The sequence below is a fragment of the Cydia pomonella genome, chromosome 10 (genome assembly GCF_033807575.1).
Source record: "Cydia pomonella isolate Wapato2018A chromosome 10, ilCydPomo1, whole genome shotgun sequence".
Taxonomy (NCBI): Eukaryota; Metazoa; Arthropoda; class Insecta; order Lepidoptera; family Tortricidae; genus Cydia; species Cydia pomonella.
In genome coordinates, this window is record NC_084712.1 from 20,584,065 (window position 1) to 20,599,736 (window position 15,672).

General features: G+C 36.8%; 2 protein-coding genes across 3 annotated transcripts in view; one reads left to right on the plus strand and one right to left on the minus strand.

Moving 5' to 3' along the window:
- LOC133522371 (evolutionarily conserved signaling intermediate in Toll pathway, mitochondrial) overlaps nt 1-4,055 on the minus strand; it is a 28,217-nt gene extending 24,162 nt beyond the window's left edge. For both annotated transcript variants that reach the window (XM_061857693.1, XM_061857692.1), the window contains exons 1-4: nt 3,490-4,055; nt 2,389-2,615; nt 861-1,068; nt 142-264 (exon numbers count right to left, since the gene is read on the minus strand). In XM_061857693.1, the coding sequence (XP_061713677.1) occupies nt 142-264; nt 861-1,068; nt 2,389-2,615; nt 3,490-3,874 (943 nt within the window). In that variant the 5' untranslated portion in view covers nt 3,875-4,055. The remainder of the gene's footprint in view (nt 1-141; nt 265-860; nt 1,069-2,388; nt 2,616-3,489) is intronic.
- A 216-nt stretch (nt 4,056-4,271) lies between these two features.
- Nucleotides 4,272-15,672, plus strand: part of LOC133522376 (uncharacterized) — a 52,716-nt gene continuing 41,315 nt past the window's right edge. Inside the window, exon 1 of the mRNA XM_061857697.1 lies at nt 4,272-4,559. Within this exon, the coding sequence (XP_061713681.1) occupies nt 4,505-4,559 (55 nt within the window). The 5' untranslated portion in view covers nt 4,272-4,504. The remainder of the gene's footprint in view (nt 4,560-15,672) is intronic.

Here is a 15,672-nt window from a genome sequence, read left to right on the forward strand (position 1 = left end):
TTACTACATACTTATATACAGAGGTGTCGGTTACGGTAACGGTAACAGTGTCGCAAGTTCAATGGTTTTTTTTTTCATCTCAAAAATGCCAAACGCGCCTAAAGAAGTTTTCACTTCAAAAACAATAATCCATATTATTACCTGTAGCACACACAGAGAGTATAGTTCCATCATCTTGTTCATGCACTATACATCTGTTTGACGGTAATGTCGTTTGTCCAATGAAACCAGGTATGCCTGAAGGCTTTTTGAGATTTGAAACATCTGAAATGACAAATTATATCAAAGAGATTGCAGAATGTTTACAAATTTCGTGTTGTGTTCCATCATAGCTGTGCAAGACTGCACAACCTTTTATATAATTAACCTTTTTTTACTTATTTTTGTCTATGGTTTTTTATACTGTTTTTGTCTATTTTTACTATTTGTCAGATTACATTTTGTTTCTCAAAGAAAACCAGTGCATTTTACTTGAGTCTGAAACTACTAAGCTGATTTTGGTGAATGAGAATGTAACCGATTTTCCTTTGTGTGACATGCATCGCATAGGCTACTTTTTAAACAACTTTTAAAGTAGAGATTTTTAACTTTTTGAACGCCAGGAACACCTAGTTGCCATTTTACTAGTCGCGCCTACAGCGCCAAGGACAACTGCCATGGCGGACGCTGTTAAAGTAACCTTCACACTTTCGAGTAAGGTTTACATTAGCTCCCTTGCGCCTGGAAGCTTGGCGTTTGAGTGATGTTTGTGTTTATGACATAAAGCGTTTAAAGGGTTAATATTGTTTATAATATTTTGTACAACTGTATTGACAAGCAGAATAGACCAAAGACCTTAGTCTTATCAAAGAAAAACATACCATCAGGATCACTGTCATCCTTAACATCCGGCCTGATCTTTCCCAGCAACAGGAAATATGTGACAAACTGGTCCCGAATGCAAACTTTATAGGGACCTCTCACAATTAAAGGTTCGTCTTCTGGCTGCTCTGCGAGTAGGATCTTCTGTGCGTCGCTCTGGGCACTGACTATCCAGGTTTTGTCTAGGGATGCTTCTATTTCTTCTGTCTGAAATGATTAAAAACTTGTATGAGAAAGTTTAACAAGTATGCAATGTCAAAGAATTTGAACACCATACAAGAAAAATTTACAGTAAAATTTGAATCAATGGCATTAGAAAATTTGAAGTTGTTTTGTTTTAATCTTCTTCTTCTTCAACCTAGCGTTTTCCCGGCCTAGCGCCAGGGTCCGCTCTCCTACTTAATCTTCTCCACTTTGCCCGATCTTCGGCATCCTCAGATGTGAGATTGCTCTCCACCATGTCCGCTCTCACGACCTCCAGCCAGCGCTTCTTAGGCCTACCGCGGCCGCAAGGCCCTAGCCTTGGACAGTGAGGTTGAGGCATCTATTTCCGACGTAGTCTACTGGTCTGCGGCTTATATGGCCATACCATCAGAGGCGACTTTCCTGCAGCTTATCCGCTACGTCACGAATTCCAAGGCTGCCACGAATGTGTTCGTTACGTATGCGATCTAATCGCGTAACGCCACACATCCATCGCAACATCTTCATTTCGGTGACGTGAAGCTGCTGGACATGTCTTCCGAGGACAGGCCAGGTCTCGCTACCATATAGTAGGACTGGTCGGATGATGCTCTTGTACACAAGGCCCTTTAGCTTCACCGGTATCCTAGGGTCGCAGATGACACCGGTTACTTCTCGCCATTTTGCCCAAACAGCACTTATTCGGACTTGGACGTCGTGATCGATTTCACCAGATTCGTGCTGCACGGAACAAAGGTATTTGAATTTATTCGTTTTCACGACAAATTCGTCTCCTACCTTTATGGGACGGGGTCCGTGCCGCCACATGCCATGTACTCGGTCTTCGCAACATTTAGTTTCAGACCGCCATTCTCTAGCGCACCCTTACATTTGTTCACTTTATGGAAGGGTGCGCTAGAGAATGGCGGTCTGAAACTGGTCTGGTGTTTTAATATTGAACAAAAAACAAAAGCAACTCTATTATATTTAATAATGATTTAAATTTCATTAGCAGTCATTTAAACTTGTAATAGGACCATGGGCAGCTCATGGTTAAAACAGTTCTTAAGTAAAAGCTGAACCACACCAAACACACGGCTTTTGTAACATTTATATTTTGCTACCTTTTACACATTCCTAAATTGTGTGACAGATGCCCCATACAATTACCCCCTTATTCATAAACGTGTACTAAAGTTACGATGCCGCTGATCATCGTTTGTCTCTTTACATCATACCAATACGTCGGAAAGGGACAAATGATGATCAGCGGCATCGTAACTTTAGTACACGTTTATGAATAAGGGGGTTAGTGATTTATGCTAGACAAAATGCAAAACTTACCTGCCAAACTTCAACTCTAGTATCAGGATCAACTGATGTTATCCTCTGTATAGCAAGTTTTGCCAGCTCCATTACATCTCCCGGCAGCTCATCCGGCAAGTACCATGGACTTAGGTTCTTAAACTTAGGCATCCAGTACAGCATGCGCCAGAACTTTCTGAGTGGTATGCCTCTCCGACCGAAGGTATTCAGGAGTATTTGTTCCAGTTCCGAGTCGGGCATGACACCTAAAACAGAGAGTAAAAAAATATTTATCATATTTTTTTTATGTAAAAAAGGCGCAGTGTTGCATACGTTTTACAGTGTTACTCGTAGATGTTGACTTTCAAAGTTGCTCAGAAAAAATATCTAAGTATGCAACAATCAATGCTTGGACATCATTTCTTCAATTGATAAGAATATTACAAGTTTAAAGTTAGAATTTAGAATAATAAACTTTTTTAAATAATGCAATAGCTAGTTGCAGTAGTTACACAACACATGAAGTACCGAGAACCTGCTAGGTAAGCTCAATTGTATGATTGGCACTGAAAGTGCTAATACTTCGAGATAAATAGCCATTGCTAACTTTTTGTATGTATTGGAATTGTTATTGATTTTCTGCAAGTAAATTAGTTTAAATTGTTGAAGTTGAAAATAATTGACAGAGCATTAATAATTCATTGTTATTTGAATTTACCAAACATTATTATGAGTAAAATTCCTTGTTTAAAATATGTAGTTCTCAAAATTAACTCATTCATGGCCATAAACCACCAGCATACTCAATACACTGGGCCACTATACTAACCGTTTTTAACTAAAACATATGACTGCTTATGGCTCTCGAGCCTGGCGTGCACAGTAAATAAATCGCTGCTTATGAAGCTGGCCAGTTGAACAACATAAACTATGCAACATTTTTACTAACCACCTTTTTTCTGTGCCTATCAAATAAATTACTAATTATTGCAGTTTGCAGGAATGAACATTTTTACTTTTTACAAGCTCTTAGAGTAAGACTAAGCTAAGTTGGCAGCGATTTTGATAGCCTGTGCAAGTGTCGTCGGGTGAAGCAGGTTCGGGGTCCAGTGGTTAGTAAATATACAGAAAGTAAAGTACCGTTATCTTCCATTTGTTCAAGCAAATCAACAGCACACTGCTGCTGCTTCGGATAATGCATGAACTCCGCTTGAAATATATTCTCAGCTATAAACTTTCCCTTTGGCAGCACTTCCACTAGCGCTTTATACACTTCCAGATCTTTCTGCACTCCAAACTCCTTCATTCTCCCTAAAGCTGCATAGATAAACTCGACGTGCCCCCGCCGCCGAGTGTCCCGGTCTTCGAACATCTTTATCACTTCCAAATACGTCTCCTTATTCTTCTGTGGCTTATTTACAAATGGGTCATAGACAACGATCTTCTTTTCTGTACCCTCCCAACGCCTAAACAAAATGTTTGGCGGCTTAGTTCGCAAAATGTTTCTCAACATCTTTGTAGCCATTGTAGGTTATGTTACGAACTTTCTTATGTCTTCTTAAACTTAGACTATAATTTGCGCTATCATATTTCGTAATTATTCTTTTAAGTTAACATTCAGGTAATGTTTATGTTTTTTATTAAATTCTTACATAAAAATCGAAAATTCAAGCAAGAATAAATACATACTAACAGCTCACAGTCGAGTTGACAGCTGACACAAGACATTCGTCCTTACCATGCAAAAAAATATTGCGAATATACCTATTCGTTGAAATATTTTTATTTTTTATATTTAAAATAAACTTTTCAAATTTCTATTTGAATAAGGAAAGTATGAAAAGTATTATACAGGTCTTTCTGTCTTTTTGCTGTCAATGTAAAACTACTGTTTGCGCGGCAGTTGCTGTCCACTCCACGCACTTGCTCATTTTGTTGGGTTTTGTAAACAGTTGAGATTGATAAGTCGAGGAGGGAGGACGTCGCTTCCCTAAAAAAACTTGTCGACGTATTCAACTACGCGGAGTTGTGAACTTTTAATTAAAATTATAAACTGAAGTTGATGTGTGTTAAAGTGATTTAGGATTAAAAGTGGTTGAAGTGAACATTGAAATAAATTAAAATTTGAAAACAAATATAACATTTTGCTAACAAAATGTGTAAACACATGGTTATCGGGCTTCTTGTTGGCTTGATTTTAACTTCAGCGGGTAAGTTTATATTAATCATATTAGCACATTTTTCTCATTCAGTCAAGCACTAAAGTGTTAAATATCGAAAAGTCGTATCGATGTGATCTTGTTTCAAGGTTGTCTTGTGATACAATAATTATTTATATTCAATAACATGTTGGTATGCAGGCGAGTGACTGCCGGGAAGGTAAAAACAGATTATAAGGCTGTTACGTGACATTTTAAAAGGTAATTTGCATGGTTTTGTATTCAACACAATACCTACCTAATAATATGCAAATAAATAATGTTAATACGTATTTCATAGTTCAATATTTAATGGACTCGTGTATGGAAATTATAGGGGTTCAAACGAAAGAACACTTTTTAAACGAAGTTATCCTTCCGGCCGAATGGCCGAACCGGCATTTCGTATTTATATCGCTCACTCTCACTACCCCTTCACAATTTGCATTTGATGTGCATTGTAATGCTTAAAAATCCTCTACCGCGTACTAGAAGAATAGTTTTAAACATAACTCTTAATATAAAAAATTAAAAGAAAAACAACAATATTACAGCAGCGTTAACTAGTACATTAATAAAATTTAATAATCATCTCGAGATTTTGATTAAAAAACGCATTAAAATCGGTTTATTATTCATTTCGTAGCTACGTTGCTACAGACAGACGAATATGTTAAAACTTATAATGCTCTGCCGTACGAAGAATTAATAAAAGAGAATGTTTAAAAACAAGAAATGGTTAAATTTGATACATAGGTTTGTAATTTCTTATGCAAACATTAGATTAACACTAATTTTCAGGCTGCTTAAATCAAAGTTTAAGGAAATCCTTCTAATATTATTTTATTCCGGAATCCTGTAAAAAAATATTATCGTTTATTAAATAAATACAATTTCAACATTTATTTGAACAGGTAAAATACTTTACAGTACATATGGGGCTACTTTATAGCACTAGTGCGAGAAGTAGCATATTATGTTACTGTGTCGAACATTTAAAGGGCCATATGTACTGTAAAACGTTGTACGATACATGTGCGAATAGGTAATTCGCAACTCGTGTCGATTTAAAACACTCCCTTCGGTCGTGTTTTAATTTATCGCCACTCGTTTCGAATTTCCTATTTTTCGCACTTGTATCGTAATGTACTATTTTATGGCTACATTTTCTACAGAGCTTGTCTCTTTTCAAATTGAAATAAATGTCTAACGCAAAATTTTTAGGTAACTTATGAGAAAATTACTTATTTTACTACTTATTTTTAAAATGTTACTACTTATTTTCAAATTTAATATTATTTATACACAATATCTTACAATGTAATACAGAATTTTTACTAAAATTCCTTATTTTTCCTTTTCAACTGTTTTAATGTTGGCAGCTCTGTTATTATTACCACTGCGTTATTATTTTGCTCAAAGATATATTAGCATAATTAATAAAATAAAATAAGTAATATTTATTTAAATACTTGGACTCCAAAAGTGTCTTGTTGTTTACCACTAACCAATGCGTTTCCTGCATTTTTTTCTAATAAAATAAGTATGTATACCTATAATAAGGTTTTATTAAAGTAACGCAGTTGTTGTTGGGACCGGGGCACCCCATGTTTTTTAGGGTCCCGTACCCAAAGGGTAAAACGGGACCCTATTACTAAGACTCCGCTGTTCGTCCGTCCGTCCGTCCGTCCGTCTGTCCGTCCGTCCGTCCGTCTGTCCGTCTGTCCGTCCGTCCGTCCGTCCGTCTGTCCGTCTGTCACCAGGCTGTATCTCATGAACCGTGATAGCTAGCAGTTGAAATTTTCACAGATGATGTATTTCTGTTGCCGCTATAACAACAAATACTAAAAAGTACGGAACCCTCGGTGTGCGAGTCCGACTGGCACTTGTCCGGTTTTTTCAATATGCGTATATTTATCATGAAAACTTCGCTTTAGCGATGATAGACTATTATAGAAAATATTATAAATATTCCAAATGAATATTGAAATGTTATCTTTTATTAACTAATTTGCCTCTCGAAACTGTGTACTCAATTTCTATTAGGCATTAAAAAGTATTTTGGCCTAAGTGCCTAAATCCATGGGTATATAAGTAGGTACCTACATTGCAGAATTTGCAGTGGTTGTCTCTCTTCATGCTTCATTTTTTTATTGCGCGTTCGCAAGATTTTTTTTATTTTTATACTACGTCGGTGGCAAACAAGCATACAGCCCGCCTGGTAAGCAGTCTCCATAGCCTATGTACGCCTGCAACTCCAGAGGAGTTACAAGCGCGTTGCAGACCCTAAATATCCAGACGTTAGATACGCCAGATTAATGTATGATTGCACACAGTACCAGGAACGCATTCCGATTTAAGATAGCAGTTAACAAACCTTAACATTGTCGTTTTTCATACCTCTGATTGTCGGTTTGAAGATCTGATAACAACATGTATCTACAGTCGTCATCAGATATATCTGAGCGGCCGACGTGCTCACAAATATCTGAACACGTCTCTATTGTCACGGCGTTAGAGTGCGTGCTACAATTTTTGCGTCGGTTTTTATAACCGACTGAAGTGTCGTCGAATTATATTTTTCGGCTTTTATACCCAACGATACCAACACCTATCCACAATAAGTATGATCTCCTATCACACACAGTTGTCTCAGATCTTGGTATCATCTTTTTCAAATTGATTTCAATTTGTTAATTTCGACGACACTTCACCCCAATGGGCTTCATGCATGAAAAATGTTTTACAATGTTTGCTAATTAATTCAAAAATGTGAAGTCTTAAATTTTTTGTAACATCTTTGTAAATGCATTTATTCGACTTTAAAAATGTAAAATTTGTAATGTCTATATTAAATAAATAATTTTATTTGATTCCCTATAATATAATGAGAAGTAATACATATAATCACTTGCTATTCCTTATCATAGTAGATAGGTATAGTCAAATGTAAATAAGTTTAAATACTTACCTACCTCCGTACCTTCTTATCAAGTTATTACATAAGTGAGTGAATTGTACAGGGTGATATTCACGGCACCTTATAATTACCTACCTATATACGTTTACGTATAAGATGACTGGCGGTAGTCGAGTGGCAAAGCGTGCGCTTTCCAGACCGGAGGTTGTGGGTTCGAACCCCTCGCTTATTTCGAAAAAGAACATCTTTTAATATTAGGAAGAACGACTTCTCAAAGAAAAATCTTAACTCAAAGTAGCCAAAAAAAAATCAATTTTTTGTGGTCCACATTATATTAGGAAATTCGGAGGTTGGTCCCATGAAACCTGAAAGTATGGTCGATAGATCGCGGAATATGGTCAGATGGCGAAACACTCCATGTTATACCTCTTATCTCCGAAGAATTGCGGGTTGAGAACTTCACAATCTTTAAATTTGTTCGCCAGAATTTATTTAGTTTAGTGGGCGGTAATTGCTTCTTTACAGTCTCTTGTGACGTAAAAATATACAAACTTCCGCGTACTACACGCATCATTTTGACTAACGTAAATGCTACTATTAATACGGTGCGGCGGACTAGTGTCATTCCATCAGTTTGTTATGATTACAAGCTCCGATTTCAGCACTATACCTGTGACTATCACCATCGTTCGTGTCATGTATGCCTGCTAGCGGTCTAGTCAGCCTAACTTCGTTAATGTACCTAATTAATAACACTTTCCATGTGTATGGCCTTGTTCAAATTTCAAGTCGATAGCTTAAGTAGTTCTCGAGATATTTAACTTGTGACAGATAGACGGACGGAGAGACTGGCACCATAAGGGTTCATTTTTATCTATTTAGTACGGAACCCTGAACAGAAGCACTGTGTTTGTACCTATAGACCTAAAGCGACCTTGGTATGTAGTTTTGGTATATTTGGTATATAGTCATACCCACTCTTCTGTATGCCGCAGAAACCTGGTGCTGCTACAAAGCAGATATTAAAAGGCTAGATTCATTCCATGTACGCTGTCTTCGCTCAATTCTGCGCATAAAGTGGCAAGACAAGATACCGGAACACGGAAGTCCTCCGTCGCGTCAAGATGCCTGGTATCGAAGCGCTTATTATCAAGCACCAGCTGAGGTGGGGTGGCCACGTTGTGCGTATGGGTAATAACAGATTACCCAAAGCAGTATTCTATTCAGAACTCTCCAGCGGAAAGAGGAAACAGGGGGGTCAGTACTTGCGCCATAAAGACGTCCTCAAGCGTCACCTGACCACTTGCGGTATACCGAGTGATTCCTGGGAGAAACTGGCGATGCGTAGAACGGAATGGCGCGCAACTGTGCATAAAAAGGTAGAGCAATACGAGCAGTGGCGCTTGGAAGACCTGGATGCCAAGCGCCATCTCCGTAAGCCGCGACCGAGGCCCTCGTATACCTATACCTACAACCCAGCTGGCCAGCTTTATTGCGCACCATGCGATCGCATTTTCAAAACCAAATTTGGCTTTGCAAGCCATATTAGAGCGTTCCATGTTTCCCAATAAAAACAGTTGAAGGAGTCGCCGTCGTCGGATACGGCGAGGAGGACTATATATATATGTAGTTTTAAACCTCTTTATAATTACATCCTGCCGTTGTTGTAAAAAAGTACAGTACCTAACCTTCTCCAATTACGCCAAAGCACTGTTTAACAAAACTGCCTTTGCCTTTGCTGGTATGGCCGCGCTTTACGAGTTACGTGGGTTATTAATTAATAATTACATTTATTAATCTGGATAGAAGCTTTAGGATGACATGCGTGTCAAATTGTCAATGATCTTAAAAAAGAGTAAGCGAAAATCCTGCAAAGTGGTGGAGAAAATTTGGAAAATGGATCCTGACCTGCTAGCATGAGTTGCGTTCTCGCGTGCAACTCCATACATCTAGCGCGACTTCAAGTATGGACTCGCACGCGAGAACGCAACTCATGCTAGACCAGTGGTTCCTAACCCGGGGGTAATTACCCCCGTAGGGGTAAAACTGGTATTTCACGGGGGTAATAAGCTTAATTAGAGATAACTAAGATTAGGCCTATAAGAAAGACTATTGATGATTATTGGGAGGAGGGGTAAAATCAGGATCCCCATTTAGTATTAGGGGTGACAGGACTGAAAAGGTTAGGAACCACTGTGCTAGACGGTCTGGACGCCGAAATTGTAGCATAGGAATTAAGAATTAACTAGGTTAAAAACCAAGATAAGTACATATATTACGGATCTGAATGCTATATTAAACTAGATCTCCCATTCTTATTCTCACTTGCAACCAAAGACAATACACAGCTAGGTGCAATAAGTGCACTAGATTCGCTACAAGTTCATTGTAGTTCTGACGTCACTCGGAATCTGTAGGTGTCAGGGCTTTTATACCCAACGATACCAACACCTATCCACAATAAGTGTGATCTTCCATCACACACAGTTGTCTCAGATCTTGGTATCATCTTATGGTGGTTTAGTCATGCTTCAAGAATACGAAAGAGTATTTTTGTTTACCGGGACGCTCTCTGGGCACCGCTCCAATACTCCCACGCTATGATTATTGATACGCGAAACCAGACGTATAAAACACTAATTGTCGGATAGACTATTCACACATTATAACAATTGAAGATTAATCGTTTTTAGGGTTCCGTAGCCAAATGGCAAAAAACGGAACCCTTATAGATTCGTCATGTCCGTTTGTCTGTCCGATTCTGTCACAGCCACTTTTTTCCGAAACTATAAGAGCTATACTGTTCAAACTTAGTAAGTGGATGTATTCTTTGAACCGCATTAAGATGTTCACACAAAAATAGAAAAAAAAACAATAAATTTTGGGGGTTCCCCATACTTAGAACTGAAACTCAAAAAATCTTTTTTCATCAAACCCATACGTGTGGGGTATCTATGGATAGGTCCTTAAAAATGATATTGAGGTTACTAATATCATTCTAATATAATTTTTCTAAACTGAATAGTTTGCGCGAGAGACACTTCCAAAGTGAAAAAATGTGTGTCCCCCCCCCTGTAACTCCTAAAATAACAGAATGAAAAATCTAAAAAAAACATATGATATACATTACCATGCAAACTTCCACCGAAAATTGGTTTGAACGAGATCTAGTGAGTAGTTTTTTTTAATACGTCATAAAATTAAAAAAATATTTTTTTTTTCATCAAACCCATACGTGTGGGGTATTTATGGATAGGTTTTCAGAAATGATATTTAGGTTCCTAATATCATTTTTTTCTAAACTGAATAGTTTGCGCGAGAGACACTTCTAAAGTGAAAAAATGTGTGTCCCCCCCCCCGGTAACTTCTAAAATAACAGAATGAAAAATCTAGACTAGAATACATCCGTTATCCATCCATAAAAACTAGAAGACTATGATAAGTAGGTTTATAATATGTCATTATCATATGGTGTCATCCCAAGCAGCACATTAGTGAATTTTGCAGCTTATCTTATAGCTTTATGTTCTAAATGAGTGGTTTAACAGTGTTTGATAAAACTTATACCTTTAAACACAACTCAAAATTGTATATGAGTTCATCCTGTCACTTGTAGTTGCTTAGGAACGTTTATTGCTTCTACTTTATTACTTATGGTTGGGTAAAGGCGATTTTGCTACTTAAAGTTGCATGCAGGTTTTAATTGTCACTGAATAAGAAGCAATAGTGCTATATAAGGCCCTAAAGTCACTTATAAGCAACTCCTACATATAAGTGGGAACATACCCTTATTTGGAACTTTTAATTCCAAATGACTAGTATAATAGAGTAGTATATCACCAATAGTGGCTATAGAGATAATTTTACGGCCCTTTTGGAACCTAAAGTTATTGCAACTTTAAGGGCTAGAAATACTCTTATTGCCACTCCAACGCATAATTAAATCTCAATAGGAGGTTCTTGAAAACCAAAAGCAGTTATTTTCACTTATTTCAAACCACTAACGATCTAACAGTTCCAAAATTAGGTCATATACATAATATCCTATCAAAAACATTTTCATGAAAATGTTGCCAAGACGAAACCATAATGCTCGCACTGTCAAAATGTTATCACATTTCTCGTAGAGACAAGCTTCTAACTCTACAAGCCCTAACTTCAGAAACTCTACAACAAGAGTCAAAATATGTGGCATGGCCGTTTCGCTAATGTCACATGGGCGTAAGGTGCAAAATTTATTCACTAAGTATACTTGTAGTAACGAAACGGCCAAGCCACATATTTTGACTAAGGTGTAGAGTTTGTGAAGTAAGGGCTTGTAGAGTTAGAAGCTTGGCTCTACAAGAAATCTGATAATTTTTTGACAGTGCGAGCCTTATGGTTTCGTCTAGGCAACATTTTCCATGAAAATGTTTTTGATAGGATTTCACTTCTTTTTGTAAGTTGCTTATGACAATCTTCCATCCCCTAATATAAATGGTAAAGAAAGTAGAGTAAATACACTTTATTGGACCACAGAAGAAAAATTCAAAAATCAAAAGCCCCTTAAGGGCTATAAATTTCCAATTTTTTTTCTTTCTTTTGTTGTTTGTATACTAATACTATGCTACATACCAAATTTTTGCTTCCTAGGACTTCAGGAAGTACCCCAAGGGTTTTGGTGATCATCAGTGAGTGAGTGAAGTGAGTCGGTGACAAAACGGGGTTTTTCCGATACGAACAAAATCTTAAGTATGAGAGCTATGCATCTGAATTTTTTTATGCTTAATAAGTCCACTATTGACATTATATCCCGAGAATTTTGTTTATCTGGTATAATCCAAACCCAAGTTATGAGGGTTCAAAAAAACGACGATGCGCTTTTAGAAAAGGTAGGCCATGCGCTTCGCTTTGCTCGTCTTGGCGGGGGCACTACCCTGCCCCCAGATTTATTTTTCCTATTGCGGCGCCTCCTCTGTCAATAGCATTCACTGCTTTGCCACTCGCAAGATACAAATAAGTGATTTTCAGACCTGATAGTTCTAAATAGAGAACAAATAAGTGAAAATAAACACTGTAAAATATTTTTTGTTCCGCCATGTTTACAAATGGAGTCCTTGAAAATCAAATTATTTTAAACAGAATTTTATCACACTGACGCATAATCACAGACCTTTGATAGTTGTGACGATGTTACTTTAACATTGTACGTAACCTACAATCATTAGGTCAGGTTTTTAACAGTTTTATTTCTTATCAGTATCAATTCCTCATTTAATTTAGCACTCTCCTTTTAAATATTCCTGGATCAAATCAAAGGCGCATCGAAATTTACAAAGAAACCATACTATAGTTTCACAGTAAAAAATAATCCGCAAGGATTTCGTGCTTATTTCAATTCCTGTATAACGTGAAGTTTTCATCACTTTACCAAACAGATATGTACATCCAAAATTAAAATGGCAGATCACATTCACTTTTAAAAAACACAACTTATTGTCTTAATTGTTGCCACGCCACTCAAAGGAAATTGGGCATCTCATTTATCACTCCTTGACCGAACTGAAATTGTAATACATTCATTCGTTCAATATAAATCGTTCACTGCGCATAACTGTCACCCATAGTTCTAATTGCCACTTAAGGTAATCGAGAGATCTCTTATGGATTCAATTTAGAACCAAAAATAGGCTGCAATTTTTCTCCTTTTTGGTCTATATTGGGTCTATATGGGTTCTCTCCACCTATATAGAACTTAGTCATGGCTATATATTTCACTTAAGTATCTAAATAGATATGATATACGAGCTATTTCCCACCCCGTGTGCTACTTGGGATGTCATACTTTTTAATTTGCCAAAGAGATAATTCGTACTTTTCTGAAACTGTATAGTCAATTTTTTGTTTGTAATATGCCATTGTAACGCGAGCAGTAGGGCTCAGTTTCATTGGTCGATAACTCCGTCGATATAAAGCGAGCGGGGACTTCCCGCAGGCGGTATAACGACTAATGAAACTCATAAGTCTATAGTTAGGTCGATATACAGCATGCGGGTGCCTCCTCGCAGGCGGTAAGGTGCTATAAGGTGGTATAAAGACTAGTGAAACTCATAATAGCATGCGTTTTGGAAATCTCCCGCAACCCGCACGGGCCCTATCGACCAATGAGAACAGTTGCCCGAATGCGGGCCCTATGCCATGGTCTATGGAAATCTCCAGCACCCCGTACGCGGGCCCTATCGACCAATGAAACTGAGCCAGACTAAATTAGCCATTACGAGTATATCCCACACCTATATAGTAATGTTTAAAAAACTGGTTATTTTTATAATCTTGCCTAAGAATCACTCGATTTTATTGGCTATATGGAAGGATACTTTTTGTCGACTTTTTATAAACCTTGACGTGGCTTGATCAGAGTAATTAAGTCAATGGGTATTGGGTAGCTAAAAGTATAATGGACTGCTTATACAGTAGCAAAGATTTTACCCGTCAACGTTGACAGTATGAATATGTGATGTAGTCTATATAGCAATTATTTTGTAATGTCCTATAGCTACTCACAATATCCTTTATCTAAAATCATACTAAAAACCTTTCATTCCTTTAGGCATTATTATGACATACCTAAACACATACATAAATACAAACATATACAGACTTGAAAATTTGATGTTCAGAAGTTGAGCTATAATAATAATACCTACCTACTTTTTTGTTAGTTTTCATTTATTTAGTTCAGATTTAATTTAAATATATTTTCAAGCCTATAGTATAAGGTACCTGTTTCATGTTAAATTACAATAGTTAGTAAGTACTGTATCTTTCTATAGGTACTTCACTTCAATTTAAGTCTCGCCTATTAATTAAGTATCTACAATTGTGAATTGGGCATCTTTTGTGTGGGGCCTCAAAAGCTGGGCCCCAAATTAATAACAAAGATCGGCTTAACGGTCGTAATAGTCAATCTACGCATAAATTTCGGTACGACTGGTACCGGTAATTATGGATGTACCACGGCACGGTAAATCCCACGGGAACATTCCCGTTTCAGGAATTATTACAAGAATAAGAAAAAATATTTACTGACTTGTACCTAGTGTATTTGTTTTTGTGGATTTTTTTCCACAACAAATATACATGGTAAATACCCTGTTTTTAATGAACTTGGTTGTAATATAAATAACCAACCATCTAAAGCTAACGTAAAATAAAATCGTTAAAACGTTGGAAAGTTAATGAAATAATTATGATCATTTTAAATTAATTACTCATTTGTCAATGAATATTGTTACTTTATTTTTACAAACTTATACTACTTACTTATATAGTATGTTTATTAACTAAAACCATTTACTCTAACCCTCAAATCTGAGTAACCTTTACTATGGGAACCACCCCGAAATCACGAAAAAAAAAATTTACTTTGCCATAGAAAATTTCTGTCAGATCAGCCAAAATGTACGAAATAGCCAAATTTTATTTAGTGATTTCAGGGTTGGTCCCATAAAAAAAGTTACCTGCTCAGTATGGCCTAAACTTTTACGGGTTTGAGTAAATGGTTTTCTTTTCGAGATGATTCAAATTGAATAAAAATAATCGAAGCAGAAAGTTTAATCTCGGTCTATGAGGAATAGATTTTATGAATTTATGATATAAGGAATGGAATAAAAAAATCCTATTCTCTGAGCCAAGGATGTTTTTCATTCCTATAAACGCCCGCATCACTATTAATGTATTTACGTATTTGTTTCACATTTTACGGCGAAAAATATAAAGGCTTGTAGGGCCATAAATTCAGGTAAAACAATTTCAGACTGTAGCCCGAACCCCGAACTATGCGGCTCAGCGATAAATCCTTATTAGCCGTCGGCAGAAGAAATGACCGCAGATTATTGTATAAATAAGGGAATCTTCGATATTCACGTATTAAAATATTGCTCAAATTTATACGGGATATTATTTTGTCATTTTTAGATTATCTCATAAATCATATATGATATTATATCGTTCCATTCTTTAATTTAACTAGGTATGATATTTCTTACTTTTTTGATAAATTCGTTTAGTTTTGAAGGAATTAGACTTAAAATGATTTGAGCAAGAGCATGTCATATTGCGTGAAGAACACGGGAATATTTCCCCTTCTCTCAACATTCTAATTCCTAGAAACTCCCATCACTATTAATGTATTTAATTGTTTGATTTGTTTCACATTTTACGGCC